The 18,019-nt window shown below is 35.0% G+C and overlaps 1 protein-coding gene across 2 annotated transcripts in view; it reads left to right on the plus strand.

The window, feature by feature from the left end:
- CAND1 (cullin associated and neddylation dissociated 1) overlaps positions 1–15,443 on the plus strand; it is a 42,530-nt gene extending 27,087 nt beyond the window's left edge. For both annotated transcript variants that reach the window (XM_047866030.1, XM_047866031.1), the window contains 9 exons: positions 30–175; positions 3,312–3,604; positions 5,361–5,502; positions 5,833–7,326; positions 8,042–8,137; positions 10,803–10,972; positions 11,053–11,217; positions 12,818–12,925; positions 13,894–15,443. In XM_047866030.1, coding sequence (XP_047721986.1) covers positions 30–175; positions 3,312–3,604; positions 5,361–5,502; positions 5,833–7,326; positions 8,042–8,137; positions 10,803–10,972; positions 11,053–11,217; positions 12,818–12,925; positions 13,894–14,118 — 2,839 coding nt within the window. In that variant the 3' untranslated portion in view covers positions 14,119–15,443. The remainder of the gene's footprint in view (positions 1–29; positions 176–3,311; positions 3,605–5,360; positions 5,503–5,832; positions 7,327–8,041; positions 8,138–10,802; positions 10,973–11,052; positions 11,218–12,817; positions 12,926–13,893) is intronic.
- Positions 15,444–18,019: the final 2,576 nt, after the last annotated feature.

Here is an 18,019-nt window from a genome sequence, read left to right on the forward strand (position 1 = left end):
TCAAGGGAGCTTTTATTTTTTTTCTTCAGATGTCCTAAGGAAGTATATCCTCATGTTTCTACCATTATAAATATTTGTCTTAAATATCTTACCTATGATCCAAATTATAATTATGATGATGAAGATGAAGATGAAAATGCCATGGATGCAGACGGTGGTGATGATGACGACCAAGGTATTTCAAATTATATAGAAGCAGTGTGTTAAATTTTCATCAAAGAGCCAGTGTTATAGATGGAGAGGATTCTTAACCCCAAATTGTACCATTTATTTATAATAGTGAAAGTGGAAATGACCTCAGTATTCAACAATAGCAAGTTGATTAAATAAATTATGGGGCATCTATGTATTAAACTGCTATACAACATTTTCAGAGTCCTGCTCTAGAAAAATATTAAGGCACTTATTAATAAGCTTTGTGAAAAAGTGGGACAAAGTTATGTCCCAGTTTTATTTTTTTTTAATATACAGAAAAAAAAGATGTTAGTATTTTCCCCTTAGCAATATAAACGATATTTGTGTTTTGTGTGTGTGTTTTGTTTTGTTTTTATGTTTCTTTATTCAAATTTCTACAAAGATTTTGTAAGGAGGGAAATGAATGTTATTTTAAACTGTGATGTAGATATACATATTCAGTTGTTTGGCTGGTTGTATACATTCATGAAAAATCCTAAATATTGTTTGAGGCTCCATTTAACTTTCATAAATAATCTAAACATTACTCAGGCTCCTAAGATTGATGTCCTCATGCTGTGATTTGTAGTATTTACTCTGGAAAGGGATAGCACTTTTAGGAACATAGATGTTTGTGTTAAGTTGTTTCTGCTAGTATTAAAAGAATCATAGTGGAGATAATAGGTAAGTTATGTGGTATATGGGTTGGTGGATTTCATGATAGTTTTCATACTTTTGATTTTTGAATTTATGTCCTCTTAAGTCTGTAATTTCATTTGTCTTAAAACAACAAGCGACTATAAAAAAAAATCTCCCTTAACCCAATATTACACGGGCAGCTAATGCCCAGTTGTCTTTTACAACCGAACTGAAAAGAACGCTCTCCACTTCCTTTTTTCTTCTCTCTTAAATCTAGTCTTCAGTGATGGACAGGATTGCCAGTGATCTCAAATGTTTGCCTATTACTAAGTTCGGCAATGTTTCTTGAACTTCCAGGGTACCACACTCTCCTGGGTGTAGTCCTGTTTTTGTGATTATCCCTTTTCAGTCGCTGTGCTGGTTGCTCTTCATAATCCTGACCACTAAACTTCAGAGTATTCCAGGACTTAGACTTCTCTGTGAACTCGTATTCTTGTTAATCTTACCTAGTCTCCTAGGTTTAATATCCTTAAATGTCATTTAATATCATTATGCTGAAAACCCAAATTTTTCTTTATTCCAGATCTTTCCTGTGACTTTTAAGTTCATGTATACATCTGCTTAATTGATTCACTGCTTAGATGTATAAAATATCTTCTCCCCACTTTTCCCCTATCTCCTGCCTAACCAGTTTATTCTTTAGCCTTTTCCGTCTCATCTTAGTCTCTCAGGCCAAAAACTTTGAGGTTATACATAATTACTTTTTCTTGTATACCCCCCTCATTCAGTCTCTCATCTCCGGGCTTTCCTCTTTATTTATTCCTTCTCAGTGTTTTTATTTTCATTGCATTTAATCCCTTTTGACATATTGTAATTATTTTCCACATCTAGGATGTAAGTTTCATGAGGACAGAGAGTTTTAGTCTCTCTGTTGACTGCTTTATCCCAGTGCCTAGGGTAGTGCTTGACACACAGTAGGCACTCAGTAAATGTGTTGTATTAATGAAGAGATTGTAATAGAATATCCTTTGGAAAAAGCAGTAGCAATATCTTCCAAGTTTTGATTGTTGGTTTTTAGTGTGCCAGGTACTTATGTTGAATAACTAACCAAGTCCTTTAGCCGTTACATCAGTTTTCATGGGTTATAACTAATGACTGTCTTTGCACCATAGTGTTACTGTAACATAAAAGCACCATAATTTCAGTGATTAGGATATTTAATGTTTTAATAACCCTTTTTTTCCAATAAAGTATATTTCTACCAAGTAATTCACATGGGTTGCCATGGGGAAAACTTCATTTATTTGTTTGCTTTTAAATAATCTATTTTGATACAGTACCTTTTAGTTTTCAAATATGTATTTGCAAATAAGTCATATGCCTTGGGTTTAGTAGTATTTGGTTAGGTTTTCCTATAATGTGCCAAAATGAAATTAAGTGAACAAAACTTTAATATAATCCTAGGATTTTGTAAGGCATAGCTGGCCACATTTAGCTGTCACTAAGCTAATTGGAATATAAGCCCGTGAAGAGATGACATCTTTTCCCCCCACTGAGGAATCAGCGTGTCAGGGCTATAATCTTATCTAATAACAAAATTATTGTTAATTTTAGACTGTTCTAAGAACTGCTAGCATTTTTGCCATCCTCCTGACTTTATGTTGCCCAACTGATTCAGTCTGATAGTGTTGGAAGGAAATAATTTTCAGAGATTTCACACACATTACATATGTATGTAATGAAGCATCCATAAGTGAGGTGGAGTTGATAATGCTTATACTTGGAATGCTTATTATTTTAAGGTTTAACAGGAATTTGGAGAAGATGGTGCTTTGTTGTTAGAAGGATTTTCTTGTAATTGAGGAAGTATTGTGTTTTTAAACTGTCATGAGAATACGTTGAAAGGTTGAAAATACACATATTTTTTCCTAAGAGCCCATCATTAAATGTAGTGAAAACCCTTGTAATCCCAAAGAAAGCTGATGTCAGTCAGGATTCTTTTTCTCCCCAGAAAATTAGTCTACAGCATGTCCTAGGATTGTAACCATGCTTTTTAATATATCATCTATAGTGACAAATCATATTTGCTGGTTTATCTTATTAACGCCTTCTGTGATTGATTGATTGCTTTTCCTATAGTGTCAAGTAAGTAAACATACTGTTTAAAAGGTTGGGATGAGAGATTTATGTTTTATAAGTATTTATTTTGGAAAGAAGTTTCATGTGTTAATAACTTAAAAATGATTTTAAATGATTTAAGCTGCTCATTACCCGTAATAAGTGAGAAGATGATTAACGAGTTAAAAACAATTACGATTATTTTCTTTAGAGGTTAATTTATATGTAACTTGGTATAATTTCTGTTTAAGTACTTGCTCTTTTAACACTTGCTGTACTTAAGTGAAAAGTTTTAAAACTGTCTTAGTCTGAATATCAATTCACTTTCTGTATTAAATGATAAACTTTTCTTACCTGTTAACATTAAAACTTCTCTCTAGGGAGTGACGACGAATACAGCGATGATGACGACATGAGCTGGAAAGTGAGACGTGCGGCCGCTAAGTGCTTGGATGCTGTAGTTAGCACAAGGCATGAAATGCTTCCAGAATTCTACAAGACTGTCTCTCCTGCACTGATATCAAGATTTAAAGAGCGTGAAGAGAATGTAAAGGCAGATGTTTTTCATGCATACCTTTCTCTTTTGAAGCAAACTCGTCCTGTACAAAGTTGGCTGTGTGACCCTGATGCTATGGAGCAGGGAGAAACACCTCTGACAATGCTTCAGAGTCAGGTCAGTTTAAAAGTATGATTGAGGGGCGCCTGGGTGGCTCAGTCGGTTAAGCGGCTGACTTCAGATCAGGTCATGATCTCGTGGTCCGTGAGTTCGAGCCCTGCGTCAGGCTCTGTGCTGACAGCTCAGAGCCTGGAGCCTGTTTCGGATTCTTTGTCTCCCTCTCTCTGACCCTCCCCTGTTCATCCTCTGTCTCTCTCTGTCTCAAAAATAAATAAACGTTAAAAAAAAAAAATTAAAAAAAAAAGTATGATTGAAAGTCATGTTCATAAATATGATCTTGTAAAATTGGGTTTTTATATGGAAATGTGAGTCTCAGAACATCTTCAGAGAAGCAGAGTTCTGGGATATACTTCTATAGGAGTTTATGTATACTCATTCATGCTATGTCACTTATAGTTTACCCTGATTGAGGTATTCTTGATTTATTAGATAAGCAATATTAAAATAATTTTAAGATTCAGTAAAATTATCTCTGATGTTAACAGAGGAATCTTAGGAGTGAAGCAAAGTATGAACACAAGTAGTGTGACTCCACAGCTCTAATTTAGCTGCATGATCCTGGACAAGGTAGTTATTTTTTTAAACCTCACTTTTCTCACGTGTAGTAATGGTTTACTTAGAATTGTCTACCCAGGGAAGTAAGAGATGAGATGACCTATGTAAACATTTAGTGTAGTGCCTAGTACACAGTAAGTACTTACGGATTTTTATTAATAAGAGCTGGCATTGATATTTTTCATTTTAGAACATCTCTAAGATTCTAAAGATCAGAGCTAGATAGCTCCTATTGAATGTTTGGTGCACACTAGGCATTTTCCTATCTTGTATTTAATCCCTACAGCAGCCCAATGGTGTACACATTGGTTCATTTTTATAAATTACAAAACAGATGTTGAGAGGGACTGAACAACGAAACTATGGGAGATGTACATACCGTATGTCTCTTGCTTTCAAGTAGTACAAATTAACAGAAAATTCCTGGTGAACTTAAAGGTGAACATTGAAGAATGCACTGTAGAAGGAAACAGATAAAGTGTATGGAGGACACTAGCCATTAAATAAATGTATAGAAGTCAGGTAAAATCATGGGACATTCTGATGGTTTGACAAATCAGGTTGTTGTCTTTTGTCTCTAGCCCTCAGATCACTCTTCAACATGGTTTGTGTCTGTATGTATCCTCCCACCCAAATACCCTATTTATGTTTTACCAGCTAACAAAATGGTAGAAAGTTTAGAAGCAGATGTCTTTGAATCATAAACTTGCTGCATGTAGCTATATTTTGAAGTGAGGTCTTATTTCATTGTGAGAGCAAACTAAAAGCAAAAATAAAGACCTGTTGTTTAATGGTTTATTTTCCATAATTTGTCCCTTTTCGTTTAATGCGTATCTGTGCTATTTTTGTTCAAAAAGCCATTTATAAATTATGTTGCTAAAATTTTGGTTGAAAATTTACTATTTGGTTAGATTTCTACTTAGTCTTCTGTATTTCAGAATCAAAAATTAAGGAAGACTTGTTGCTCTGTTAGAGAGCTAATGCTAGCTTTTCTCTGTGATCAGTATAAAGCAAATACAGTTCAAAGAAAACAAATGTAGTGGGTACAACAAAAGCTGCATCAGACAATCTTGTTAGTAGATAGCAGAATTAGGAATTTGACAAAAAAAGATAAACTGTTCATTCTCCCTGTCCCCTATAATTTGTGGTAAGTGTACTGAGGAAATACCAATAGCTAATGAGTGTGTAATAATTACAGGTTCCCAACATTGTTAAAGCTCTGCACAAACAGATGAAAGAAAAAAGTGTCAAGACCCGTCAGTGTTGTTTTAACATGTTAACTGAACTGGTAAATGTACTACCTGGAGCCCTAACGCAACACATTCCTGTACTTGTACCAGGTATGAAAGATAAATCACTTTGGGGACTTATCACAGACTATTATTAAGTCTTCGATAAGCTTAAATCGTTGTTTCCTTCAAAAGCGTAATTTGTGACAACTTAATTTGCACGTACAACCATCTTGAACTCAAGTTAGAAACTTTCAAGTACAAAGTTTAAAACCTTACTCTAACTTTCTTGGCTGTCCTATTTATCGTAGATTGTGGAGTCTCTACTTTAGAGATAGTATGACGAAGTGGGAACTTTAGTAATATTGTAGGGATTAGGTTTTAATTTTTTTCTTTCATGAAACTAAGAATTATTGGACTTTTTTTTTGTTGGCTTTTTAGGAATCATTTTCTCACTGAATGATAAATCAAGTTCATCAAATTTGAAGATTGATGCTCTGTCGTGTCTGTATGTAATCCTCTGTAACCACTCTCCTCAAGTCTTCCATCCTCACGTTCAGGCTTTGGTCCCTCCAGTGGTGGCTTGTGTCGGAGACCCATTTTACAAGATTACATCTGAAGCACTTCTTGTTACCCAACAGCTTGTCAAAGTAATTCGTCCTTTAGATCAGCCTTCCTCGTTTGATGCAACTCCTTATATCAAAGATCTATTTACCTGCACCATTAAGAGGTTAAAAGCAGCCGACATTGATCAGGAAGTCAAGGAAAGGGCTATTTCTTGTATGGGGCAAATTATTTGCAACCTTGGAGACAATTTGGGTTCTGATTTGCCTAATACGCTTCAGATTTTCTTGGAGAGACTAAAGAATGAAATTACCCGGTTAACCACAGTGAAGGCGTTGACACTGATTGCTGGGTCGCCTTTGAAGATAGATTTGAGGCCTGTCCTGGGAGAAGGGGTTCCTATCCTTGCTTCATTTCTTAGGAAAAACCAGAGAGCTTTGAAACTGGGTACCCTTTCTGCTCTAGATATTCTAATTAAAAACTATAGTGACAGCTTGACAGCTGCCATGATAGATGCAGTTCTAGATGAGCTCCCACCTCTTATCAGCGAAAGCGATATGCACGTTTCACAGATGGCTATCAGTTTTCTTACCACACTGGCGAAAGTGTATCCCTCCTCCCTTTCAAAAATAAGTGGATCCATTCTCAATGAACTTATTGGACTTGTGAGATCACCTTTATTGCAGGGGGGAGCTCTTAGCGCCATGCTAGACTTTTTCCAAGCTCTGGTTGTCACTGGAACAAACAATCTAGGCTACATGGATTTGTTGCGCATGCTGACTGGTCCAGTTTATTCTCAGAGCACAGCTCTTACTCACAAGCAGTCTTACTATTCTATTGCCAAATGTGTAGCTGCCCTTACTCGAGCATGCCCTAAAGAAGGACCAGCCGTAGTAGGTCAATTTATTCAAGATGTTAAGAACTCAAGGTCTACAGATTCCATTCGTCTCTTAGCTCTGCTTTCTCTTGGAGAAGTTGGGCATCATATTGACTTAAGTGGGCAGCTGGAACTAAAATCTGTAATATTAGAAGCCTTTTCATCTCCTAGTGAAGAAGTTAAATCAGCCGCCTCCTATGCACTAGGCAGCATTAGCGTGGGCAACCTTCCTGAGTATCTGCCATTTGTCTTACAAGAAATAACCAGTCAACCCAAAAGGCAGTATCTTCTGCTTCATTCCTTGAAGGAAATTATTAGCTCTGCATCAGTGGTGGGCCTTAAACCATATGTTGAAAATATCTGGGCCTTATTGCTAAAGCACTGTGAGTGTGCAGAAGAAGGAACCAGAAATGTTGTTGCTGAATGTCTAGGGAAACTCACTCTAATTGATCCAGAAACTCTCCTTCCACGGCTTAAGGGGTATTTGATATCAGGTGGGTACCTAGATTTTCTTACTTAAAATTTTATTAGCAGTTGGTAACCTTGAAAGATGCCTAATGCAGAAGCTAAAACAATCTTGTGTTATATGTAGAACCTATTGCCATATTCAAGTGACATTTTGTTGTTTAAAAAGATAGAATAATAAGATAATGGTTAAATGAATCTGTTCTAATTTCCAGTGTTCATTATATTTCAGTGCTACTTTTTAATCTTAAAATTGTGGAAAAGACAGATGTTTGTTGAATTAACGTCTCCTAAGGAGCTTGGTAGTCCTAATTATAATACTAAAATTAATGAATTTAGTTTAAAGGAAAGAACCTAGGAGAGTTTTGTTTTCAGATTACCAGTGTCAACTCCTTTTGACCAAATAGGGGATAATAATAGCCATTGCTTTTTTTAGAAACTGCTTTTTTAAGAAATTGTGGGTTTAAACACTTCCCTTTTGTGAGGGCTTAGATCCCCCACTGCTGTTCTTCCAGCCCTTCTCCTTCCCAGAAGACATTATTTCTTTTGAAACCTAATGGGATTATAGTTTACGAGTAAAACTTTGCTTCCCTGAGAACAGTAAGTGTCACCCCTCTGGACCAAAGAGAATTCTAAGGAATTGAAGACACTGGTGTTAGTTGAAAGTGGTTTGAAAATGATAAAGATGCCCGTGGATTTTAGTGAATTTACATACCAGTAGACTTAAAATTTATTTTTAATTAGGCTCATCGTATGCCCGAAGCTCTGTGGTTACAGCTGTGAAGTTTACTATTTCTGATCATCCGCAACCTATTGATCCATTGTTAAAGAACTGCATAGGTAAGTGGAAACAAAGATGAACATACTGATTAATAATTTCAGTAGCCAAAAATACTACCAAGGAACTAAAATGCTTTTAAGGGTCTGGTAATTATTTCATTAAAAAGATAATTGATAATGTGTGATTATCTATCATCCCTCAGTTTGCAGTTGTTACCAGATAATTTTGCAAATCACTGAAATTGGTAAATAACACTAGGATGTCCTTCAGAGTCAACTACATATTTGGTCCTTGCTTTATCTGTGGGAGCCCCGGTTTTCTGTTATTACTTGTAAACCCTCCAGCTCCCAGGGAGATCTGTGAAGACTTCATATGTAAGGTGGAAACGGTGGAAGAATAAAAAACTGAGTCGGGTAGAACTAAGATAGCCAAGAAAGACTAGGGCTGTCTCTGTTTCTGTGACATCAAGAATTAGCTTCTAGGATTATTAGTAATGATTTTACAATTTCTTGTGTTGATTTCATCATCATCAATTTTCTTAGAGTTGGTAAAACTAAAAACCTTTAGAGCTTAGTTTGGTGTTTTCTTGGAAACAGAGCAATGACAATAACAGCAGAGAGAATAGAGGGATATGGCAAAGAAGCTTTGTAGTTTCGTGCCATTGTGCAGTAGGCCAACAAAGGGAAAAAACACAATTTAAAAGAATTACAGTGGATTACCTGGTGATCAAAAAGAAGGAGATCTTGTCTTTGTAACAACATGGATGGAACTAGAATGTATTACGCTAAGATAAATCAGAGCAAGATGAATATGATTTCACTCATGTGGAATTTAAGAAAACAGATGAACATAGGGAAGGGAAGGAAAAGTAAGGTTAAAACAGGGAGGCAAATCATAAGAGACTCTTAAATACAGGGAACAAACTGAGGGTTGCTGGAGGGGTACTGGGTGGGGAGATGGGCTGAGTGATGGGCATGAAGGAGGGCACTTGTTGGGATGAGCATTGGGTGTTATATGTAAGTGATGAATCACTAAATTCTCCTGAAACCATGATTACACTACATGTTAACTAACTTGGATTAAATAAAAATGAAAATGGATTTTCAGTTAAGAAATGGATTACCAGTTAATAAGAGGGATGCAGGGATAAATGGATGCTATCGCTGGGACCTAGAAATAATTTAAAGAAGGTCTGTATTGGAAGATTCTTGCCTTTGTTCTCCTCACCTGTTTTTTTGCTTTGATATATTTGTTGACATTTTTTGTGTTGTACAAGATAGGACAAAGAATCCTGTGCCACATCTCTAGAGACATATTTCCAAGTTGACAAGTCAACTATTGTGTATCGTTGGTGTAGTTATTTGATCAGATGATTGTCATTCTCTTTGAATTATGACCTAGTTTAGTATTATTTGTGACTAATATGAACATCAGAACCACCTAGGAAGCTTTTTAAAAATTATAATTTTTAAACTGAAGATTTGGGGATCTTTGATCCTAGTCCATGTCATCATTTGTTGATAATAATAGCAATATTTTAGATGCTTTTCTGAAAGCAGATAATTAGAATAAAGTATTATTCTCATTTACTGTCTTAGTAATTCTAAGCAAAGAGAGAGATGAGGAGATTTAGTCTGGTGTATTTGAATTCTTTTTGAATCCAAGGTATCTCCTGAACTTTTTTGTGATCAGAAGTTTCCTGGGGGGTCAGCCTTGAGTTTGCACCCCAGTGTATGGTGTCTGAAGTATTACTTCCTTTCCATTTTTCTCAAATTGCCGTTGTGATACAGTCAAGTGTTGGCACTGCTCTTTTTCCCCTTGTATTCCAAAAGATTGCTGATTGTAGGGTTGAGACTGCATAATGAAGAATGGTAGCTCCATAAGAATACCAGGTATGTCCCAGACTATTCAACAGTGTACATGCAGCTTATTCTACTCATGTAGTCTTAAAAGGTTTGGAATGCTCATTTTTATAAGCTGAGAAACTGAGGCTCTTGCCTAAAGTACCTTGCCAAAAGTCATAAAATTGGCAAATGAAGTGATTTGGATCCCCCTTTGTGTGACTCCAAACATCTTTGCGCTATAATTTCTTCCCCACGTTTGCAGTTTCTACTTTTTGTTCTGTGTTGAGTTTCAGGTTCCTCCTTCTGTATTCTTAACCTCTTACCAATTCATACATTCGGCATTAAAGATAGAAATAAAAGTATTTTGAAGGCGCATGTCTCCTTATCATCCGATAAATTGTGTTCTTGTTAATAGTGTTCAGTTTATCAAGCAGCGGATCTATCTCAGGCTAACTATTTTATTTGAACTCAGTTTTTTCTATTTTTGTTGCTTTTAGTGAAAATACTAATTTTGAACTCTTGAGTGCAGCATTCGCAATATTTTTATAGCTGCTGGTTCCGTCACTTCTCTGTGCAACCTACCTTTTTTTTAAATTAAGTATCTGTAAACGTAATTGAAGAACTTTTGGGGCTCACTCATTCCATACCCTCTGCATTATATAATAGTGCTAAGAATTGGTTATCATGTCTGAATGTGAGTGGGTCTAATTGATTACCTGTTGCCAAAAGAAGTTATGTATTTCACTTATCGTGTCCTTCTGTCACCTGCATGGAAGAAATAATAATATCAACATAAACTTAGCCATTTAGAAAAAATATATAATGTATATTGTATTTTAAGCCTACCATGACTATATGATGTTGCTCTTAAAATTTTCAGGTGATTTCCTAAAAACATTGGAAGACCCAGATTTGAATGTAAGAAGAGTAGCCTTGGTCACATTCAATTCAGCAGCACATAATAAACCGTCATTAATAAGGGATCTTCTAGATACTGTTCTGCCACATCTTTATAATGAAACAAAAGTTAGAAAGGAGCTTATAAGAGAGGTAAGTTAGTTACATTACTGTTTATCTAAGCTTGTCCTTTACTTTTAAGTATATCCACACATTCTTTTTTGTTTCAACAGGTAGAAATGGGTCCATTTAAGCATACAGTTGATGATGGACTGGATATTAGAAAGGCAGCTTTTGAGTGTATGTACACACTTTTAGACAGTTGTCTTGATAGACTAGATATCTTTGAATTTCTAAATCATGTTGAAGATGGTTTGAAGGACCATTATGATATTAAGGTAAGATATTTGTGCCTGTTTATAAATTGCTTTAGAGGAAGACTTTGCTATAGTGACTTTCACCCTTGCAATTTACTCTTGTGTATTAAGAAAAATTGATTTGCTTGTCATGATTTAATAAGTGTACTATAAACTAGAATATGCAAAAGTAATAGTAATACAGTGTAACATTACAGGGAAAATCCAGAAACCTCATTGGAGGAGGAAGTCAAGTCTAAGTTATGGATGGAAAATTCTCAAATTCTGTATGCCAGCTTGCTTTAATGCATAGACCAGAGATCTTTCCATTACTTAAAAGAAGAGTCCAGGCAGGTTTTGGTGTTCAGAGTATAAGGAGTGAAATTATTACTACTACTACTACTACTACTACTATTTTTTTTTTTTTTTTTTGGCCTGTCTTAATATTGGACAGTAATTTTCTCAAGGGAGTTTTTTCTTTTCCTTTTTAGTTTTCCATCAGTGTCTTGGCTAATTCTTTTGTCTGTCTTTAGAGCTGTTCTATATGATAACTGTTTTACTTACATGAATGGGGGGTTTTTATTTTCCAGTATAATAGGCTTAATATCAAAAGTATTGTTAAAGGATAATACAGAAGGACTGTTTCCACATATACATAGCAATCTGTAGAAATTAGAAATACCCTTCAAAGTTTTAGAGTAGGAACTTTGCATAGCTGCTCTTTGTTTTATTTGCTCATGTCCATTTTAAATATGAACTATAAAAGGGTGATTTAAAAAACGTTCATTGTCTCTTCTTCAGGCCCTTTAGTCAAGCAGGGCAAAAGTGGTAGTTGAAAAGTAATTCAGCCATACTATCAGAATTCCAACTTGTTTCCTATGTGGTAGTAACCTGACCCTCCCAAATTCAACGAAAAGAACCCCAAAAGAAGTAATAGGATCCTCCTGTTTTATTCTGTAGTTTATAGTGTAAGAGAAAAAGAAGATAATGAGTTACTGGGCTTTATATGGATAATATAAGGATAATATAATATAATGTATATATTCTCTACATATATTCTATAGATTATCTGTATATATAGATTTATATAGAATATATATGTAATCTATATATTATAATATAAGGATAATATAATATATGGATAATATATAAGACTGAATAACCAGTCTTTTTGATTTTTTTAGGAATATCTTCTAAGACAGTGGAAACTTATTACAGAGCTTTTCTTCTAGTTATTTTCTTGTTCAGTGGTTTCCATTCTGTTACACACAAGGCTTTTTAACAAATACTGTATCTGTGATCCTATCCTGACAGGTTAAGTAAAAATCTCTGGGAAAGGGGTTGAGGAATTGGGCAGATTTCTAAAGATTTCCAGTGCTAATGTGCAGCCAGGATTGAGAACCACTTTACTAGTTTTGGACTCTAGGACTACATTCTAAGGTCGATCTGCCTAATGCTCATAATTAATATTCCTCAGAATAAAGTTTGAAACAAATTTATGTGATTCCAAATGGCAGATTACATTAAAATGAAACTTGATGGTACATGCTATGCATTTCCTCTTAAAAGCTTTGTCAGGATTTGGAATTTTGTCTTTAGAAAATAATGCAAAGTCTAAATTTTTTGTTTTAATTTCTAATAGATGCTCACATTTTTAATGTTGGTGAGACTCTCCACCCTTTGTCCAAGTGCAGTGCTACAGAGGTTGGACCGACTTGTTGAGCCATTACGTGCCACATGTACAACTAAGGTAATCACTGATAGACATCACCCTAGGCCAGACTTGGTATACTCAAGAATCCTAGTTGATTCCATACTGTAGTTTTCCAGATTTAACCATGCTAACACCCTATGTATTAGTTGGCTTTAAAAGTGAATCTTTTAGGGGCTCCTGGGTAGCTTAGTTAAGCATCTGACTTTGGCTCAGGTCATGATCTCGAGGTTGGTGGGTTTGAGCCCCGCGTTGGTCTCTGTGCTAACAGCTCAGAGCCTGGAGCCTACTTCAGATTCTGTGTCTTCCTCTCTCTCTGCCCCTTCCCCACTCACACTCTGTGTTTCTCTCAAAAACAAACATTAAAAAATTTAAAAAGTTAACCTTTTAGATGTGGATGTTTTAGAAAACGTAGCACCATTAAATGCCATTCTTAAAAGCTTTTATTTAATGTTATAGTTATGTATCATATGTTGAAGTATCAATTCTGAGACCATAAAGGAGGAAATGGTGTATTCTGGTAGAGGAGGTGGTGAGTGGGAGTCCTAGAAAACTTCATATGAGCACGATGACATATAAAATGGACCTTGAAAAGTTAGAATTATTTTTAGATTCAGAAGGAAACAGGACTTTTCACAGAAGAAATACACAGTTCATGGCAGTACATGACATGTTTGAAGAAAAATGAGTGAACAGGGTAGCTAGAAGAATAGTTTCTTGGAGGCCAGAGTAGGACTTGCTTAAGCAGGTAAGGCTCTGGGTCCCATTCTATTTTCAACCATGAGGGCTCTGGATTTTGTTTTTATAAGGGGGCTTTGTATAAAATGTTCCCTCAAAGGAAGAGAGCTACTGCTCAACAGTTTAAAAATAACTGTGTTTAGGTATAATGTATCTTTTGGACCTATAAGACAGTGGCTTTGCTTTATTTACCAGAAATTTCTACATGCTTAAATTTTGTTCAGGAGCTGTCTTTATAACCTATAATATAAATTTACTCAATGTTACAGGTGAAAGCAAATTCAGTAAAGCAGGAGTTTGAAAAGCAAGATGAACTAAAGCGATCTGCCATGAGAGCAGTAGCAGCATTGCTAACCATTCCAGAAGCAGAGAAGAGTCCACTGATGAGTGAATTCCAGTCACAGATCAGTTCTAACCCTGAGCTGGCGGCCATCTTTGAAAGTATCCAAAAAGATTCATCGTCTACTAATTTGGAATCAATGGACACTAGTTAGATGTTTGTTCAACACGGGGACCATTACTTTGACCATATGATGCACTGAATTGACAGGTTAACCATAAGATATGGAAAGAGAAGTATTTAAGGCTTCAAAATGTTCCATTTTTTTCCCTCTTCTCATGGAGACAGTTTGGCTTTCTTCCATTGTTGTTTTTGTAGCATTTATTTCAGAAACATGTATTTCCACAATCTCCAGAGGTTGTAAAGCCACTAATGTTTTAGTGGTTAGGGCAACATTTAAAAAATGGAAATTAAAATTTAGGATTTATGGAGATAGGGTCCAGTATCTATTTGCCCTGTAATGTTTAGGATTAAAATGTTGAAATTTTGTGACCATGAATTTCTTTCTTTTATAATTTTTCTTTAAAAAAAAAAAAATCAAAAAATTTTACAAGATGAAAACCATGTTTTTCTCGTATAACTTTTTGTTTCAGCAACATAAATCGATTTTTAGCTGGCAGACAAGAATATCTGTGTAAGATTTGTTACGTTTCAGAGGGTTTGGCAGTTTAAAAAAAGATAAGGTATCATTTTTTTTTAAGTATGGGGATTAACAGTATCCCTATTGTGCACACTAATTTTGCATGAGCAAGTTTACAAATATGTATTGTCTGTAAAGCAGCATGTGCAGATTATTCATAATAACAAAAGTTAAAATAGTATTATTGTATTAGTGCAATTTTCAGATATTTATTTTTGCACAGAAAACATATCTGGAGAAAGAGAGAGAGAGGGGTAAATTTTTGAAACTTTGGTTTTCTTAATGCCAGTGTGAATTTGCAGATGTTTTCAGCAAATCAAGTCACAATAACAGTTTGCCACTTTTTCTATTATAAATTTTCTTACACATTTAAAATTTGAATATTTAAGTACTCAGTTTTTCTCAGTTACCCATTTGTGTGCGTGTGTTTCCAACTTAGAAATTTTTAAAGCCAGATGTTTCTTTCATTCCCTTTGGATCCCTACATTCCTTATTGAAGGATACAAATACTGTGTACGCTTTTGAATTTTATTTTTAGGAAAATTCTGAAGCTGTCACAGGTTTGTTAGCTAATACAGTGTTTTCTTTTAGTTGAGTTAGATTTTCCCCCCTCTTGTAGCGCTAATTCACATATTGTATTTGGTAAGTGTTGACTACTTTTCCTGATTAAGGGGTCTGTGCTGGGGGGAAGCAAAGCTTTGCAGTACCTTATATTGTAGTGAAATTTTTATTTAACATATCCTTCAGTGAGCTCATTTCACACTGTAGCCTCTTCCTTCAAATTTGTGGTGCTCCTGTAACAGTAAGAACTAACTTCTGAAATAAAAGACATCTCCTAATGCTGTGCAAACATAGTTTACATGTATTGAAGGAGGCAGTTGTTAAATCGACCACTTTAAGCAATCAGATATTTGAAAACTGCACCCTTTATTTTTGAAACTGTGAATTAGAAATATTTTTCCTGCTGTATAACTTCCTGCTTTAACATCTGAATATGCAGTGATTTTAATTGATAACATACTGTGGTTATTCGATTAACAGCTTGATTTCAAATGTTCAGATGATAATGCATAAGACATCATTACCAGTAAGGATTTTAGTACATTAATCTAGAACGTTACATGAAGTTGGTGCCATTTCAAAATGTGGCAGGTGATAATCTTCTACCATAATTTGCATAAAACTGTAATAGAAATTTATTTTGAGATGTTAGTATATTATGTACTATGCATTACCGTGGTATAGATGTTGTGGATATATTTAAGTATTTGGTTACATGGTTTCACAATAAATTACAATACTGCAGGCTCTAGGACCACATAGGAGACTGACATGCATATGTTGTGTGACTGTCTTAGTTAATTGTCTAACGTTAAATCCAAATACTTCTCATGTATTGGATTTTTTTTTTTTTAACTTCCAAGATGCATGGTTTTTTTTGTCTTGGAAGACGGCTGATTTTTCTAACAGCTGAAATTCTATCTTTTAATACGAAAGTAGATTACACTTTTTTCTAGTAGATCTGGTTTTAGTAGTTTTTAAAATATATATATTCACATATATATATTTACATACATGACAAAATTAGTTAACAGAGAAGAATACTCCGATTTAAATGTTGAGTCATACCGATTAACTTGGTACTTCTAGTGGCGATATACTAATTCTGGAACCGAGGTTGCGAGGTGTGGGGTCTGGTCGTAGTCTGCCATTCATACTACTTACTGGTCTTTTACCTACTATGGACAACCATTAAGCAAAACCTCCTTAATATGTAGGTTTCTCTGGAGAGCTACAAGTTAATAGAAAACAGCTGTTTGCCGATTTTCTTGAGGACATATAAACTGTTTAGATCTGACTCTTTAAAAAAAAGTTCAATACAGGGTTGCATTTTGAGGCTATTTTATGAAACCAAGGCAGAAAGGAAATTTGGTATGGCAAGGCCTAACCTAAAAGTTTATATATAAAGTCAATAGCACTGAATAATTTTTAATTTTGGAGAGCGTAAGCAGGGGAAAGGAGATGAGAGAGAGTCTTAAGCAGGCTCCATGCTCCACGCAGAACCCAACATGGGGCTTGATCCCATGACTCTGGGATCACTACCTGAGCTGAAATCAAGAGTCAGATGCTTAACCAACTGAGCCACCCAGGCACCCCTGAATGATAATTTTTGCAAAGGTAGTCATGTCTTCAGTAGTGATGGCTAAAACTTTCTGACCATTGGGAATTAGAATGCTTAAAAGATTGAATAGTTACAAAAAATTTTATGTAACCATAATTACTCAAATCAGGTTTTTGGTTTTTTTTTTTTTTTTTTTTTTTACATTTTTGTTGGGTAAATAACATATGAGCATATCTATTTTAACCATTTCTAAGGGATTTTTGTTTATACCTCGTTCAGGCTCGGGGACAACAAACGAATATGATTATACAGTCATGGTTGAAGTTCAAAAGAATGAGATATTTAAAATCCCTAGTCACTGAAACATTTCACTAGTTAATAAGCCGTGAGCTTTATTCAGCCACGTGATAAAGTATATAGCAATACTTCACAATTAAAATGTTGAAGTAACATTTTCTGCCCACATTAAATTTTACCAAAAATTTAAATTGTTAAAGTTAACTGCCATTCTTTACATATATTATGCTTCGTAAATATTTTGATATTAAAGAGCTTAAAAATTTCAGCATGTTTTGGATTCTAGCTCTATCTTAAATTGAATCCGGTTTTTCAAAGCAGTGCCACCCCAGATCCATCTTTTTAAAATCTCATTTAATCTGTAGAATGGAAAATGGAGTAACACTTCATATTACTGTTTGGGGAAAGGATATTCTGGTTTTAAATGTGATAAGTTTTCCTTTGATACCTTTGGTTGTAAATATGGAACACTATGGAAGTCTTTGGTGGCGAGCTCCCAAAGGGCTCACCAGAGGAGGCCATTTTCTCAAGCATACACAGTAAAATTACTTCTTTTCCTATTCCTAGAAAAGATGTTGTGAACACCTATGCTACACATTAGGACGAGATCTATCAGCAACACGTTTCTGCTTATAAAGTTCTAATTGAAAGTGGGATTTTTCATTGGGCATCATAAAAAACCAACTTCAATTAAAACTACTAGAGGGGATATTGCAGGTTTTACTTTATTTGGACCCTGTGATGTCAATGTGTGTCAGATTTCAGAATAGAACAAAATTTTTACTAGAGGGAATCTTAATACCCTGACCTCCTCCTACCACTTAATTCTGATCTTAATTATTCTTGATGATTTTGGCAAATTGAATTGTTTCACTTGGGTCTTAGAAAAAGCTTACATTCTATCAACTGAAAATTTTCCAGATTAGGTAGTATTGGAATTAGTGTGTATTTAGCCATTATCAGTAACTAAGGACATTGAGTGATATTATTCTAGAA

This window comes from Prionailurus viverrinus, chromosome B4, assembly GCF_022837055.1.
Source record: "Prionailurus viverrinus isolate Anna chromosome B4, UM_Priviv_1.0, whole genome shotgun sequence".
NCBI lineage: Eukaryota > Metazoa > Chordata > Mammalia > Carnivora > Felidae > Prionailurus > Prionailurus viverrinus.